Raw genomic sequence first — 14,388 nt, forward strand, 5'->3', positions numbered from 1 at the left:
CACTGTGGTTCATGCCTGTAATTGCAGTGCATGGGAGACAGAGGCAGGAGGACTACTGTGAGTTTGAGGCCATCTTGAGTCACACATTGAGAGTCTCAAAGTCTATTGAGCCCAAATCCCAGGCTTCGCCTCTGCTCTATGATCATACCCATTCTGTTTGAATTGCTTTTGCAAAAAGATCATATGCTTGAAAAGAAGTTGAAGTGTTTATACCAATGCCCATTTTTCAAAACAGAAGCACTTTAGTTTTGCATACTTAGAGATGTCATTTGATCAAATTAGTTAAAAGAAAAACAGAGCAAAGAAACAGACACATAATTAAGAGGATTTCCCTGGGAGAAAATGTATTAAAAACCTAAAGTGCTACTCTAAAACAAACGAAGAAGTACCACTTAAGGTTGTATGGCAGAGATGACAAAAGATACCTATAAAGGCAAGAGCAGCTTGGTGGCGGTGGTGATAGACACCTTTAATACTAGTACTAGGGAGGCAGAGGCAGGCGGATCCCTGAGTTCGAGGTCAGCCTAGTTTATAGAGCAAGTTCCAGGACTACAAAGAGAAACCCTGTCTCAAAAAAACCAAAACAAAACAAAGAGCAGAACTAGCCAGTTGCTATAGTAACAGAGATGCTTGTGATTTTTTTAAAATTTTCACGGCAGAACTGAGCACATGACCCAAAAATACTATTTTCTCAAATTTTAAGTTTAGAGAAAGAGACAGTAATTTGAAAGAAACAAAATATTGAAATATGTGCTTTATAAAATATGAAAAAAGAATGGCTTGAAATCTAAAAAGTAAGTTTTTAAGATATGTGCAGCTGGGGCTGGAGAGATGGCTGCTGTTACAGGATCAAGGCTCACTCCCAACACCTGCATAGTGGCTCACAGTCATCTAGTAACTCCAGCTCCAGGGGACCCGGTGCTGAATATCAAGACTCCAACATGCATGTGGTGCACAGACATACATGCAGGCAAAACACTCGCACACATAAAGCTAATATAAATGTGTAGCTATGTTGGCATAACTTCGAGTAAACACACTGTTTCACCTCTGTCCTCTAGGTGCCCTTCCCTTGATTCTCAGGTAAGAATCCTGATCACTCTGTGGGACAGATTACCACAAACTCGGGGCCTTAGTAAAGTTGACGTCTTCACAGGCTGCACTAGAGTTCAGCAGAAAAAAAATCTTTTTATAAACTACTTAAAGAATTATAAAAATAACCAGAAGGAGAATTTAACACACTGCAGCCAGGCACACGATTTGCCTGAGTTTGGCTGAAAAGGTCAATCTGCTGTACTTCGGGGCCCTGCTGGCCGGGGAGGCCCCTTTGGGCAGTGATCCCTGCCTGCTGTCCACTGACCTTAGCCTGCTGCTCCACCGCTTGGGCCTTTTCTTTCTCCACTCTGTAGGGGGGAAAAGGAGCGACTCATCAGAAACCGTTTAATAAATGAAATCTGGTTGACTTTGGCATCATACAAAAGCATGGACTATTTCTGTTTTAAATGAACATTTAAGATATTTAAAAAGAATAATACTAACACACTAAAATTTAGAAACAAGACTTAAATAAACTACTTAGAGATAGTACACAACATCAAAAGGTAGAGAAAAGCTAATCCGAATGGACTACAGTGACAGCTGACATGAAAATTCTCTAGCTCTGAAGTGACAGAGCACCAGTATGACCAGGCGTTAGCCGATTACCTCTCAGCAAAAGCCCTGATCTCCCAGAGTTCCAACTCCTCTTCTGCCACCCAGGTTTCAATGATAACAGGACCCGTCTGCTTGGGCATTTCAGGTCTCTTTGGCCGCAGTGCACTTGACCGAAGGCCTTTCCGCTGAGGTGTGGGTGTTTCTTGGAGAAAGAAACCAGAATGTTTTCAGCAAGACTATTTGAATGGAGTTCTGACATCTCATCTCAAGGAGCATGGCAGTGGCAAACTACATTTTGTAGTTTGAGACAGGGTCTGCTACCTAGACCAGGATGCCACCACCAGCCAAACTTTTCCTGCAAACCCTTGAGACCAATGGTCTACATTGCAATTCTGGACCAAAGTGCCTGTGGCAGGAGAGATGGCTTAGTGGTTAAAACCACTACTTGCTATTCCAAAGGACCTGAGTTCAGTCCCCAATATCTACAAGGCAGCTCACAATTGTGCTTAACCTCAGTCTAAGGGGATCCAATGCTCTTTTCACATCTCCAAGACACGAGGCACACACATGGTATACAGGCACACCTGCAGGCAAGACACCCATATACATAAATAATTCAAACAAACAAACAATGTCTGGAGGCTGAAGAGATGGCTCAGGGGTTAGGAGCACTGGCTGCTCTCACACAGAGGACCCAGGTTGAATCCTAGGACCGACACGGCAACAGTTCACAACCAGCTGTAACTCCAGTTCCAGGGGATCCGAAACCTTCATCTAGACACACATGCAGGCAAACACCAATGCACAATATGTTGAAAAAGAATCAGTGGAAAAACAAACAATGTCAAAGTTCCATGCTGCTGTGTTCCAATTATTTGTAATCAAGGCTCATGGGAAATGGCTTGCCAACCCTGATAAAGGGCTTGTGGGCCTTTATACCCCTTTCCTCCGCCTAGGACTCTATTCCTCATCCCTTCTCCAGATGTGACTAAGAGCAATTCATTGTTGAGACTCCAAAACCAATACAATCTCTTTCAAGGACTTAGCATTTCTAGGAGGAAAGCTGAGAGCTGTGACACTGGGGAAGGGGAGAGAAGGACAAATTCTTGACAATACCCACTCCAGGGCTCACTCGAGACTGCTACTCCTTGGCCTGGTGAGACTCTGAAACAAGGGGTCAGCTTGATAAAATTTCTTTGTCAATGAAAGAGAGCAAGGGGAGTCCTGGAGAAGAGTATGGCACCCCACAGGTACACAGCAGCTGAGTATATCTTTGATTGGCTCACCAGGAAGCAAGGCCAATAACCACAAAGGAAGGGACTTCCCTGCTGTGCTGTGCGTGTTTGTTCCCTCTTCTTCCATGTAAGCTGCTACATGGCACAGAACTCACTATGGAACACAAGCCGTACTATCTTTCTGCCTCCGACCCCTGAGTGTTGAGTCTGTGCCACTGCACTCAGACTGTGGGTCACCTTTGCTGGTTTGAAAGACTAAAGCAAAGCTGGAGTCCTCCACAGCTGAGCTGCAATACTCCCACCCCCACCCCCGCACTGAGGAGATAGGTTACATTTGCCCAATATAAAAAGGGATCCAATAGGATGAAGAACATATAAAAATCTCTCAGTAAGATTTAAAACACTGTACAATAAAGAGGGAGGGGCCTTGTCCAGGGCCCAGAGCAACAGTTAGATACCAGGGAGCAGAGGGCAGTAGAACCTGGACTACAGGGAGCAATGTGAGACAGTGGTGGTAACCATATTGGAGGAGCTGCAGTCAGCAATGGAGCTTCCGCATTCAGCAGTGGGGCTTAGGGAGTCCATCTCACCTGTAACACCCCAGAGGGGCAAAGACCCAGGGGAACTGTCTCCTTACTTCCGCTGTGCCTTCACCTGCTTGCTGCTATGTGTTCCTACTGTACTTGGCAAGGTGTGATTACTAAGTGAAAGAATCCCACCGTATCTAGTATAGAGTGGGAAAATCCCCCTCCTCACTGGGGAATTTACTTGTAGATCATAATGAAGATGATTTTTACAGAGCAATGCTACTTAGAGATGTGAGTGAGATTTGCCAAGGATGGAAAATGACAAGGAAAACAGTTATGTCCCAACACCCAAGGTTAGGTCCGAGTTCCTTGATCAGAATTAATCACAGGTTTTGGTGTGCACCTTGAAAAAACAAAGTTGTGGAAGGAAATTAAATGACCCTATTGTGTGCACAGAAAAAAGAAAATCAGATGGCTAGCTATATAGATAGCCCGATTGGTTGAGGCTTCGTAGAGCGGAGAGGACAGGAATCTGCTACACTGAAGCTGCCAACAGCTCCTACCAGTGCAGAAATTGCCCGAAATCTCGGCTCGCTTAACACCTTGCTAATCAAGTTTTGCCCCCTTAGATAAATCTACTGTGTGTTTAGTAGTCGCCAACTCCACACCTTCTCTCCAGTTTCTCTGGACTCTGGCTCAGGAGATGCTGGAATTAACAGTTGTCTGCCAGGAGTAGATCTGTGCTCTGCCTACCGACTGTGTGCCTGGAGAGCAGTGGTTGGTCACTGTGATAGTATCCTACTCTTTCCCAGGACAGAAATGACCTTATCAGTATTCTTCCAAAAATGAATTGTGAGTTAGTATCAGTAAAGGTATACATGGTATACATTTAGGGAGACTAATTTTCAAAAAGTGTTTGTGAAGAAGACATTTTCTCTTCCCATACTTAATATTTTCTTATTTATGCATATGTGCATATCTCTAATGACTATCTTGAGTAGTTTGCATTAGTTTTTTTTTTGTTTTGTTCGTTTTACTTTTTCAGTTTTCGAGACAGGGTTTCTCTGTTTAACATTCCTGGCTGGGGACTGGAGAGATGGCTCAGTTGTTAAGAGCACTGGCTGCTCTTCCAGAGGACCTGGGTTCAATCCCCAGCACCCACATGGCAGCTCACAAGTGTCTGTTAACTCCAGTTCCAGGGGATCCGATACCCTTACATAGACATACATGCAGGCAAAACACCAATGTACATAAAATAAGAATAAATAAATTAAAAACAGCCCTGGCTGTCCTGGAACCTGCTTTATAGACCAGGTTAGCCTCAAAATGATAGAGATCTGCCTGCCTCTGCCTCCCGCGTGCTGGTGCATTAGTTTTAACACTAAGGATATTTAAAAAAAAAAAATGATTTAGTTTTACTTATATGCATGTGTGTGAGCCTGCATGAATTTATTTGCAGAAGTTCATGGAATTCAGATGAGAGCCTTAAAGCCCCCTAAACTGAAGCTGTGAGCCAACATGTAGGGGCTGCATCCCTGGCAAGAGAGGTAAGCACTCTTAACTGCTGAGCCATCTCTCCAGCCTGCAGTCTGTTTTTTGAAATGGGGTCCCACTCTGATGGCCTGGGACTCACAACGATCTCCTGTCTTGGCAGGTAGTCTTATTTATTTATTAATTTAGATTTTTTTCGGGACAGGGTTTCATGTGTAGCTTTGGAGTCTAATTTATCTATTTATTTAGATTCCCCCTCCCCCCCAGAGATAGGGTTTCATCTGTAGCTTTGGAGTCTGTCCTGGAACTCGCTCTTGTAGACCAGGCTGGCCTCAAGCTCACAGAGATCTGCCTTCGGCACAGGTAGTATTATGTCTCTTAACACAGGCATAAATTTGTGGTGTAAGGTAAGCAATTAAAGAGACAATTACTAGCAAATCTCAATTAACAGAAAACACAGCCAACAGGCCAGTGATGATCTATTTCTTACCTTTTGGTGCTTCTGGAACTCCAATCGGGCAAATGATCTTCCTGATACAATACTCAGAACGAATGCCGTAAGGACCCACATCACGCCTCTTAATTATCTCTGTGGTTGTGATTTCCGTTTCAGATGTTTCTATGGGAACATGATTTACACACTGTTAACAATCATCTGAAATATGAAGAAACTGAGAACATGTAGCACTCGGTACTTCTTTAAAGCTGTGGATCTGACACGTCCTTTCAGAACACCTGGGTCAGGAATAGCACAGCAACACTGTATGACAAGAGCGAGCTTCTTCCCAAAGAGGCTGTGGTGCTGCTGGTTGTTTCTGCAGCAGGTTCTGTGCTGCTCAGGCAGATCATCCCTTTCCTTCTGATACACTGCAAGGGTTCCCTCTATAGCCCAAGTTGGTATAAAACTTGATACATAAGCCCAGGCTGGCATCAAACATGTGGCAATCCTTCCACCTCAGCATGAGTGACAGGAAGGAAAAAAATGACATAAGGTCCAAGTTAACTCCCAGAGGCAGCACCCAGTCAGAGCTGTGTTTGAGGATCCAGGAATCTCGGGTCAACTGACTCACGCTCTGGAAGAATAACTATCATTTGAATATTTACACGGGTCTATGTGTGCTGATTCACCTAGAATGTGAACCTTGCTCCTTAACCTTGACTTTATGGCACTCAGAAAACTTGAGCAAGGTTAAATTCTACAAAATAAGACAAACATTTAATAAATTTAGTAAATGGCACATGATTTGATTTTTTTAAATAAATATTTATTTATTTATTATGTATACAATATTTTGTCTGTGTATATGTTTACAGGCCAGAAGAGGGCACCAGACCTCATTACAGATGGTTGTGAGCCACCATGTGGTTGCCGGGAATTGAACTCAGGACCTTTGGAAGAGCAGGCAATGCTCTTAACCACTGAGCCATCTCTCCAGCCCCATTGATTTGATTTTTGTGCACTGCTAGGGGTCAAGCTCAGAGCCTTGTACATGCTAGGTGAGTGTTCTAGCCACAGAGCCATTTTTAGTTTCTTGGTTTGCTTTGTTTGAGACAGTTGCTCTAGCTGGCCTTGAGCTAAGTAATCCAAGCAAGTCATTAATTAGGCCCTCTTGCCTCAGCCTCCTAAGTAGCTGACATTAGGAGCCTGTGCTGCCAAGTCTGGCTACCTCTTCTGCTACACGGCCCCATGTAGTCATAGGTGAGGATTACCTAGAACTTTTGATCCTCTCTCTTTTAGCTCCTCAGTGGTAAGGCTACAAGCATACCACCACAGCCAGGTTATGCAGTGCTAGGGACCTAACATGGGTCCACACGTTAGTGCACAAGATATGTACTCTAGCAGCTAAACTATATCCTTAGCCTGTATCTTTTAAACTTAAAGTCCAAGTCCCTTACCTGTCCGTGTAGTCCCTCCTCCTGGAGGAGCTTTGGCTGCCATGTCATCCCATCTCAAACTGGCCCATAGTAACCGTAACATCAGGCTCACTCCCGCTAGGGATTTTACCGTCTGAAGTCTATACCTGAAAGAACAACCCAGATCAACTACATATAAACATACAAACACACACTCACACACTCTCTTCCTCTCAAGGAAACTGAAGGACATGTTTGTGGTGCTCACTGTAACCTCAGTGTCTACAACATGGCTCTGGAAGACTGTGGCATTACATGTTCTTTAAAGGAACAGCTTGGAGTTCCTAGGATAACATTTAAATCATCTAGATTCATTTCCAATGCCATATAAATAGGTAAGGTTTTATCTTAAGATCAATAAGACAATAATTTAAAGATTTTTATATGAATCAACTAAAATATATGTATGAAAAACTATAATCAATAACCATGTTACTAAATATGATAGAGGAATTTTGAAGATAAAACCAAGATAAAATAGTTTTTGCTAAAACAAAAAAAATCTGAAAATGCTTATATTTTATCAAAGAGTAAAACAAAACTAAAACACTATTAGTGCAAGAAGACCTTTTTGAACTGAAGGGAATTTTGTAGTCCACGATGGCGCTTGAAAATGAGCATTACACACACTATAAATACTAACAATGCGGTGAGTTTGGAATTCTATGAAGAAAGCCATTTCCAGAAACACACAGTCCTGCATCAGCTACTCTGACGAAGAGAAGGAATCCAGGCTCATGTTTTCCCACGAGCATGAGTATAAATTTTCTAAATATGCCTTTCTTTTTAAAAATAACACTAAAGACACATGTGAAAATGAATTTACTCAATTTCAATGAAGATTTTAATCCTAAAATGAAATTAACTGTAATTCATATAAAAGCAGTCAGTGACTGTCAATTCCCTATTACAACTGGCATAATTAGATTCCCCTTTGGACATTTCCATACTACGCGAAGTGAATATACTGGTTGAATGCAGTACAGAGGAAATCTATACAGTGGAAATCATTTCCTTCATGAACAGGCAAATGGTTCATCTTAAGAGGACAATTTTGCACTGGAAAAGCAATGCTTTTTCTGTTACTATCGTGGGAGAAATTAACAATGTCAGAAGGTAAAACTCTAGGCAATTGTTACTGCACCTCTGCCAATTTCTGTCTCCACCTGTGACATATTCTCTTCAGGTTAACATCCCAGGAATCCTCGACCCACAACAGAGCCTTTAAGATGCTGACTAGTGCACAGATATTCTGGGAGGAACAAGGTGTCTGTCACTTCAGGCACGTCCCATGGAAGAAAGTCTTGTGCCAGTTTGGTGTGTCGGGAAAACAAGCATTTCTTATTCTCTTTCTCCTTTGCTTGTTCTCTAGGGTCATATAATAACTTCAAATCCTCACTCTGCCTGTCTTGCCTCAAGCACCTCCACTGTTCTGATGACAGAACCCAAGGTCTTGTACTCTACCAACGCCCCATGGATTGTCAGCTTGCTGTCTCACTCACTCACTCACGCATTCAAACAATGGAGTGCTGCCAAAGGGCCAGGACTGAACAAAGCTGGGATACAGAGAAGTCTATTAGAATCTACCTGGAAGAGCTGTAAGAGAAGCAAGTCCTTAGGTCACGGGGGCACACACGAGAAGAAACAAAGTGTAAAAAGCACACACTTCTCGGACACTACATCCTGCGCAGTTATGGCTAAGAGGGGTGGGTGCAAATCGATGGAGCTTGCATGGAGAAGAAAGCAGAAGTCAGAATGAGCTGTGCCAGAGAGAAGGCTTAAAGGAAAGCACGCAAACTAGACACGCAGGCTTCCCCTCCCTTCCCTGCAGGAGAGAGCAGTCCATCATTCACTCAGAATAGCCCAGGTAGAGAGCAGGACCCCTCTAAGAGCATTATGGGGAACAACTGCCAGTTTGAAATGACAGTGACACAGAGTCTTGCCAGGGAAAACAGGTATAAGGAAATGTATGTACAGAGGTCAAAAAGGTTTTACTGCACCCATGAGACAAGTGTCAATTTTCCTAAAGTGCTCGGCTTTAACATTACATTTAAAAATATGTATCACACATACAGCTGGGCCTACATGTAGTCTTAACTACCTATGAAGCTGAGGTGGGAGGACAGGAGTTTGAGACCAGCCTGGGCTGCATAGCTAGACCCATAAGAACCACCCCCAACAAACAAATGTGAATAAACAAATAAATAGAGTGAGAATCCCATCAGCTCTTAGAATTCTTCTACTAAGCAGTAAACACACGAGACTCAAGGTTAGTATAAAAATGCACTTTACATAGTTTTTATAGTATTTTTTTAAAAAGTTTTCTCAATCAAAATAACACATATTTTTACCCATGCTTCCATTAGTCAGAAGTGATAGTTATTAATTTCAACTTCAACAGATTAAGACTGTACAGTAAGGTATTTCTTTCCATTAAAAAACGAGAGTGACCAACAGATATGATACATGCCAGCACATAACAAAATCCTCTAAGTCAAGGCGCCTGCACTGCAGGCACCCACCCAAGGGTTAGGATTGGGGCCTGGCTCTTTCCAGGCTCAGAGGACAGTGCTTCCCAGTGAAACTATGTTGTACTTCAGAACACTGGAGCAGAAAGAACAGCTCCCACCTGCGGGGCATCTGAGTCCAACTACTGGTGTGTAGTAACTTTTCCAGTGGGAAAGAAGTTACCTGCAGGACAGTCAAGGGTGCACTTTGGGACCGCTCTCAATGAAGAAAGCAGCAAAGTACAGAGCAATCCTACAACTCCATGAACTGCAATGGAGAGTTCCTTGATTCCCTGCAGGATTCTGCAAATCCTTCATTGCAGGCCCTGCAGAGAAAGTGCACTTTTCAGCTGTCTCTAGCGCATGTGCCATGGAGTGATGACATCTTACTTCAAATCAACGATGAGGCATAAAAACGTGCTCATACAAACAAGGAGTGGTCACCAGAGTCAATGAATTCCTTTAGGGAGAATTTGCATTTACACCGGTTTTGTGTTCTTTTCTGACACTAGCTAGCTGATTCCAATATAAAGAAGAATGATGGTAACTGAATCTGGAAATACTTAAGACACGCTGAAATGAAGTCTTAAGAGAGATGATGCCCTGCTCAGTAACCAGCTGGAATGACCACTAACACTAACTGTAGCCTAGATCACGCTGCTTTCCAAGCTTGCCATTCTTAATGCTTATGTTCACCCCTCATCCTTCTCAAAAAGGGGGAAAAGACAGAGACAGAGACATGGAAAGGGACAGAGCCTGGACAAGCATGTGGAACACAAACAGCACATGAAGTGCTGGCTGGGGTCAGGAAAAGCAGGTACTGTGCTTAACCTGGCCTCTGTGGTCAAAGGCAAACTACTCATGTCCATAGGAGAACTTCTAAGCCCCCTTCCCAGTGAAAAATGAATATGGATTAACAACTGTCAATACTATAAACTGAGGCTTGTTCCCAATCACAAGGACCCAGAGCATTCTGAATAAGACTATTTCTGTATTTTAAGACATTTCCTAGGAAATTACAGCCTATCTTTTCTTATATAAATAACAGAGAATTCCAAAACATGGTTATCATGCAAATAAATTTCACTAGGAAGGTCTGATATGATGGGCTTTATGAAATTACAGGCATGTTTTTATGAGACCCAGGAAATGAACATCCAGTTCTGGGGTTGCTGTGGTACAGAGGAAACAACATGCAGTGACTTGAAAGTCAGACCATAAAAACAAGCTTGGTGTGTTCTCGTCTGGTGGAAGTAAAAATGGACATGCATATTAAAAGAATCCCTTACATTTTCGGTAAATCCGCAGCTGCTGGGTAAAGGTTAGTACCACCTGCTGGGCAGTTAGAAGCTTTCTGTATCTCATTTCCATCACTAACCCTGGCCATTACACATATGCTTCCCTCTCTTCTAGGAGCTCATTTTTACTTAAAAATGAGATTTTAAAAACCCCCTCCCCCAAATAACATATAAAGTACATACCTCCACGTGATGCCAAAGGTTGGTCTAGGAGAAGGATATGGCCATATGTCCAAGGCAGGTTTTGCATTATAATTAAAGTAAGGGACTTCCCGGATCCCTCCTCTCCTGGCCAGCTTTTTCAAGTCATCATTAGGCAACACGAAAATGCTCTTTTTGCTGCTCTTGGTAACAAACTTCCTGTAGGACGGCAGGGCTGTTCCGGAGCGGGTCTTCTTGGGTCTGGAGAACTTCATCAGTCTCACCTTGTCTCTTGTGGAGTATTCTTTGCTCACTGTCATGGATGTTACCTGCGTGTTTCCTGCAGTGGTCTGGGAGTCCGTCACTGTCGTGGTGACCACGGTTCTGCTCTGCTCCTTTACAGAGAAGGTGTCAATATCACTGTCTGGGCAGGGTGTGGAGAGCTTTGTCACAGTGGTAGTGGTAGTTGTGACAGTGGATCTGGCACAATTTTCTGTGGAAGAAACCACAGTTTGCTTGTCCCCCTTTGCTACCTTAATAACAGTTTTCGATTCTGTGGCAACGGTGGATGTCATCGTGGTGACCTCTGTGATGACTGTTTTCCTTTTGGATTCTCCATTGATGTTCCTGTCCTTGCTGGAGGGTAGACCATTTTCATCCATGAAGTCATTACTGAGGTTAGAAGCAACAGGAGATGGGGTAACCTTCTTAACCTCTGAACTCTCCGTTTCCATATCTTCCTCCTGATTACATGAGTTACTTTCTGGGCAAGGGGCTGGCGGTATGGTTACCTGGGTACTGTCTGACTCTTTGGTGGTCGGTAGGGTGTGTAGGCTGTCTTGGTGATTACCTTTGGCATCTGAAGGACTCAGTAAATGTGAGTTGGTTTCTGAACTGTTTTGTTCATTGAAATCTTCCATGCTGATGTCACCATTAACAAAGGGCTTCACAGCAGATTCTTTAACAGCCAGTGACTTGATATTTCCAGGGATCACTTTATTGACATTATTGACCTTTGGTTCAACAGTAACATTCACAGCTTTCCCTTCAGAGCCGTCCTTCGCACACTGCCCTTTCAGGAACCCCTTAACTTTACTATCTTTGCCATTTATCTGGAATTTATTTGCCTTCTGTCCTTTCTTTTCAGAATCTCGATTTTCATTATTCTTTTTGTCGGTGATATGTTTTAGGCTTACTTGGCCAACACATTTGTTAACTGATCTCTCGTCCAGCTTCTGGTGCTGCCCTATTTTTTTACCATTTGCTTCAGTTACCTTACCCTGTAGTTTATCTTCACAATTTTCAGCAGATTTAGGAACTAACTCATATTTTGACGGCTCCACACTCTCCATGCCTTGGTCTTTTGTTGTGAACTGCTCAGAGATACATTCATTGCTATTCTGAACAATCATGTCTTCTTCACTGCTATCCTGAATAGACATAGTATCAGAACTATTTTCCAAAGTGCTATTATATTCAGAGTCACAACCTGGTTTCCCATCAAAGTCCACTCCTTTTGAGAAGGACCGGGCATCTCTGTCACTGGTACTTTTAGGTACTGATACAGGTAAAGTACTCTTGGAAGAAGGCACAATAATGCTATCTTCCTGTGGCAGTGACTTTTTGATCTTAGAGATCAAGGTACCAACGTCATCTGCACTGGCTGGTTTAGAGTCATCAATGAAAAAGTCACTTTCTTTTGTTTTAGTCTGACTTAGTTCCAGTCCCTTACTGGTGGGCTCTGAGACCCTGACATCAAGGTCACTTTCAACAGAGCTCTGTCTGTGACAGTTTGGCCCTGAACTCTGATCAGAGACACCATCTGACACTTGATCTTTCTGATAGAGTTGGTTTGTACTCAGACTAGTATCACTGAGGCCAAGAACTGTGGAATCACTTGGTGAGCACCCCTGCCCTGAGTCCCCAGGGCTAGCCTGGCTTGGACTGGGGCTCTGTTCCTGTCTAAGCAAGTCACTCTGACAGCCTTCGCTGGCCTTCGCAGTTACTGCGGATTCAGAGGGGCTTTGCAGAGCACTTATGGGGGGCTTGCCTACTCCCTTCACCCCACTCTCCAGCTTCAACTTTTCAAGGCGCTGCTTCTCTTCCAGTGTGAACTGTCGAATACGCCTTTCCAGGAGCCCATCCAGTTTCGAGGATTTTGTTTTCTTTTTGTAACTAGTCCTTAGATGGAACCCCTCACTGACATTGACCACATCCACTTGAGTATTCTCCTGACAGTTTACATGGGACTCTGTTTTCACAATATCATCTATCTCCATTGGTTCTTCCTTGAAAGATTTGTCGTTATCAGACTCCAAAACTTCTTTTACATCTGCGAATTAAAAGACAGATAAAAACGTAATTTTCACTATGAAGTTATTTTCCTCATGAGAAATTCTCATTTTCAGAAGTATCTACTATTGTTATTTTCATATGTAGAGGTAGGTCATGAATACTGCTAAACTTTAAATGGGGCTAAAAAAATACCTAACATTTCAAATACTGGATGATTCTGATTTTCGGTATGTAAGTTGATGGGATTTTATACTGGGAAAATGACTTCGCCTATGACAGGCTACTGAGTGTGTGCATTATACCTACAGCATGGTCATCACCTGTGCTAAGCTGGATGGAGGTTCGTCACCCAGCACTGGGGGAGGCAGAGGCAGGAGTAGCATGAGTTTTGAGGATATCTTAGGCCATACAGCAAACTAATCTAAACCACTTTTGGCACATGTTCTATCAGGCATCTATGGGTTTAAAACTTCTATTTGTTTCTTCTGTTTTTCTTTTCACATTAATGAATTATTTAATTCTCATCAATTAACTAATTAGTTATTTTCACGGAGGGGGGTCCTGGAACTCACTGTGTCTACTAGGCTGGGTTTGCAATGACTCTTTATCCCCAGCTTCCGAAGTGCTAGAATTATAGATGACTTGTTTTTGTTTCTTTTCATTAGTTAAAAATCTCCTCCAGTTCTATTACTTTATATATAAGAGTTCAAAATTAGTGTTTGATTTGAGCAAAAAAGTCAGATTTCTTTGGATGTGTAGAGAAACAACATGTGATCAAGGAGTCATAAGCAGTCAAGCCAGAAACTGTTTCGTGTCTCACTCTGTAACCCAGAATAGCCTCAGACTCAAGTCAATCTTCTGCCCCAGTCTCCCAAGCACTAGGATTATAGGTGCGAACCACTATGCTTAGCCTATGTTTTCTGTTCATTCATGTATGTTTGCTTAGGTTCCTCTCTATGTATACATATATACAGTGGGGGTGTGTGCGCATGCGTGCGTGTGCATGCATTTACGTTTATGTATAGGAGGCCCAAGGCTGACCTCTGGATTCTTTTTCAATATGTCTCCATTTTATTCTTTGAACCCAGAGCTCACCAATACAGCTGGTCTAGTCAGCAAGAATTTGGATGGCAGTGCTGGCATTTCCGGCAGGCCACCAGTGCCCCAGTGGCAGGTACACGGACTCTGGAATACGAGCTCCTAGTCCTCATGCTTAAGCTCTAAGCACATTTCCCAGGGTGCCATCTCCCAATGTTTTGATTCATGTATCTCTGGTCCTAAATTTTCGCAAAAGCTTAAATATGGAGCCCCCATACAATCTAGCAAT

The 14,388-nt window shown here is 43.0% G+C and overlaps 1 protein-coding gene across 6 annotated transcripts in view; it reads right to left on the bottom strand.

The window, feature by feature from the left end:
- The window catches only part of Bptf (bromodomain PHD finger transcription factor), an 89,201-nt gene that overhangs the window by 28,503 nt on the left and 46,310 nt on the right, over positions 1–14,388 (bottom strand). For all 6 annotated transcript variants that reach the window (XM_050164210.1, XM_050164209.1, XM_050164208.1 and 3 more), the window contains 5 exons: positions 10,809–13,098; positions 6,803–6,927; positions 5,397–5,525; positions 1,705–1,855; positions 1,361–1,403 (listed from right to left, as the gene is read on the bottom strand). In XM_050164210.1, coding sequence (XP_050020167.1) covers positions 1,361–1,403; positions 1,705–1,855; positions 5,397–5,525; positions 6,803–6,927; positions 10,809–13,098 — 2,738 coding nt within the window. The remainder of the gene's footprint in view (positions 1–1,360; positions 1,404–1,704; positions 1,856–5,396; positions 5,526–6,802; positions 6,928–10,808; positions 13,099–14,388) is intronic.

This window comes from Alexandromys fortis, unplaced genomic scaffold (genome assembly GCF_014885135.2).
Source record: "Alexandromys fortis isolate MF-2015 unplaced genomic scaffold, M_Fortis_MF-2015_v1.1 scaffold_156, whole genome shotgun sequence".
NCBI lineage: Eukaryota > Metazoa > Chordata > Mammalia > Rodentia > Cricetidae > Alexandromys > Alexandromys fortis.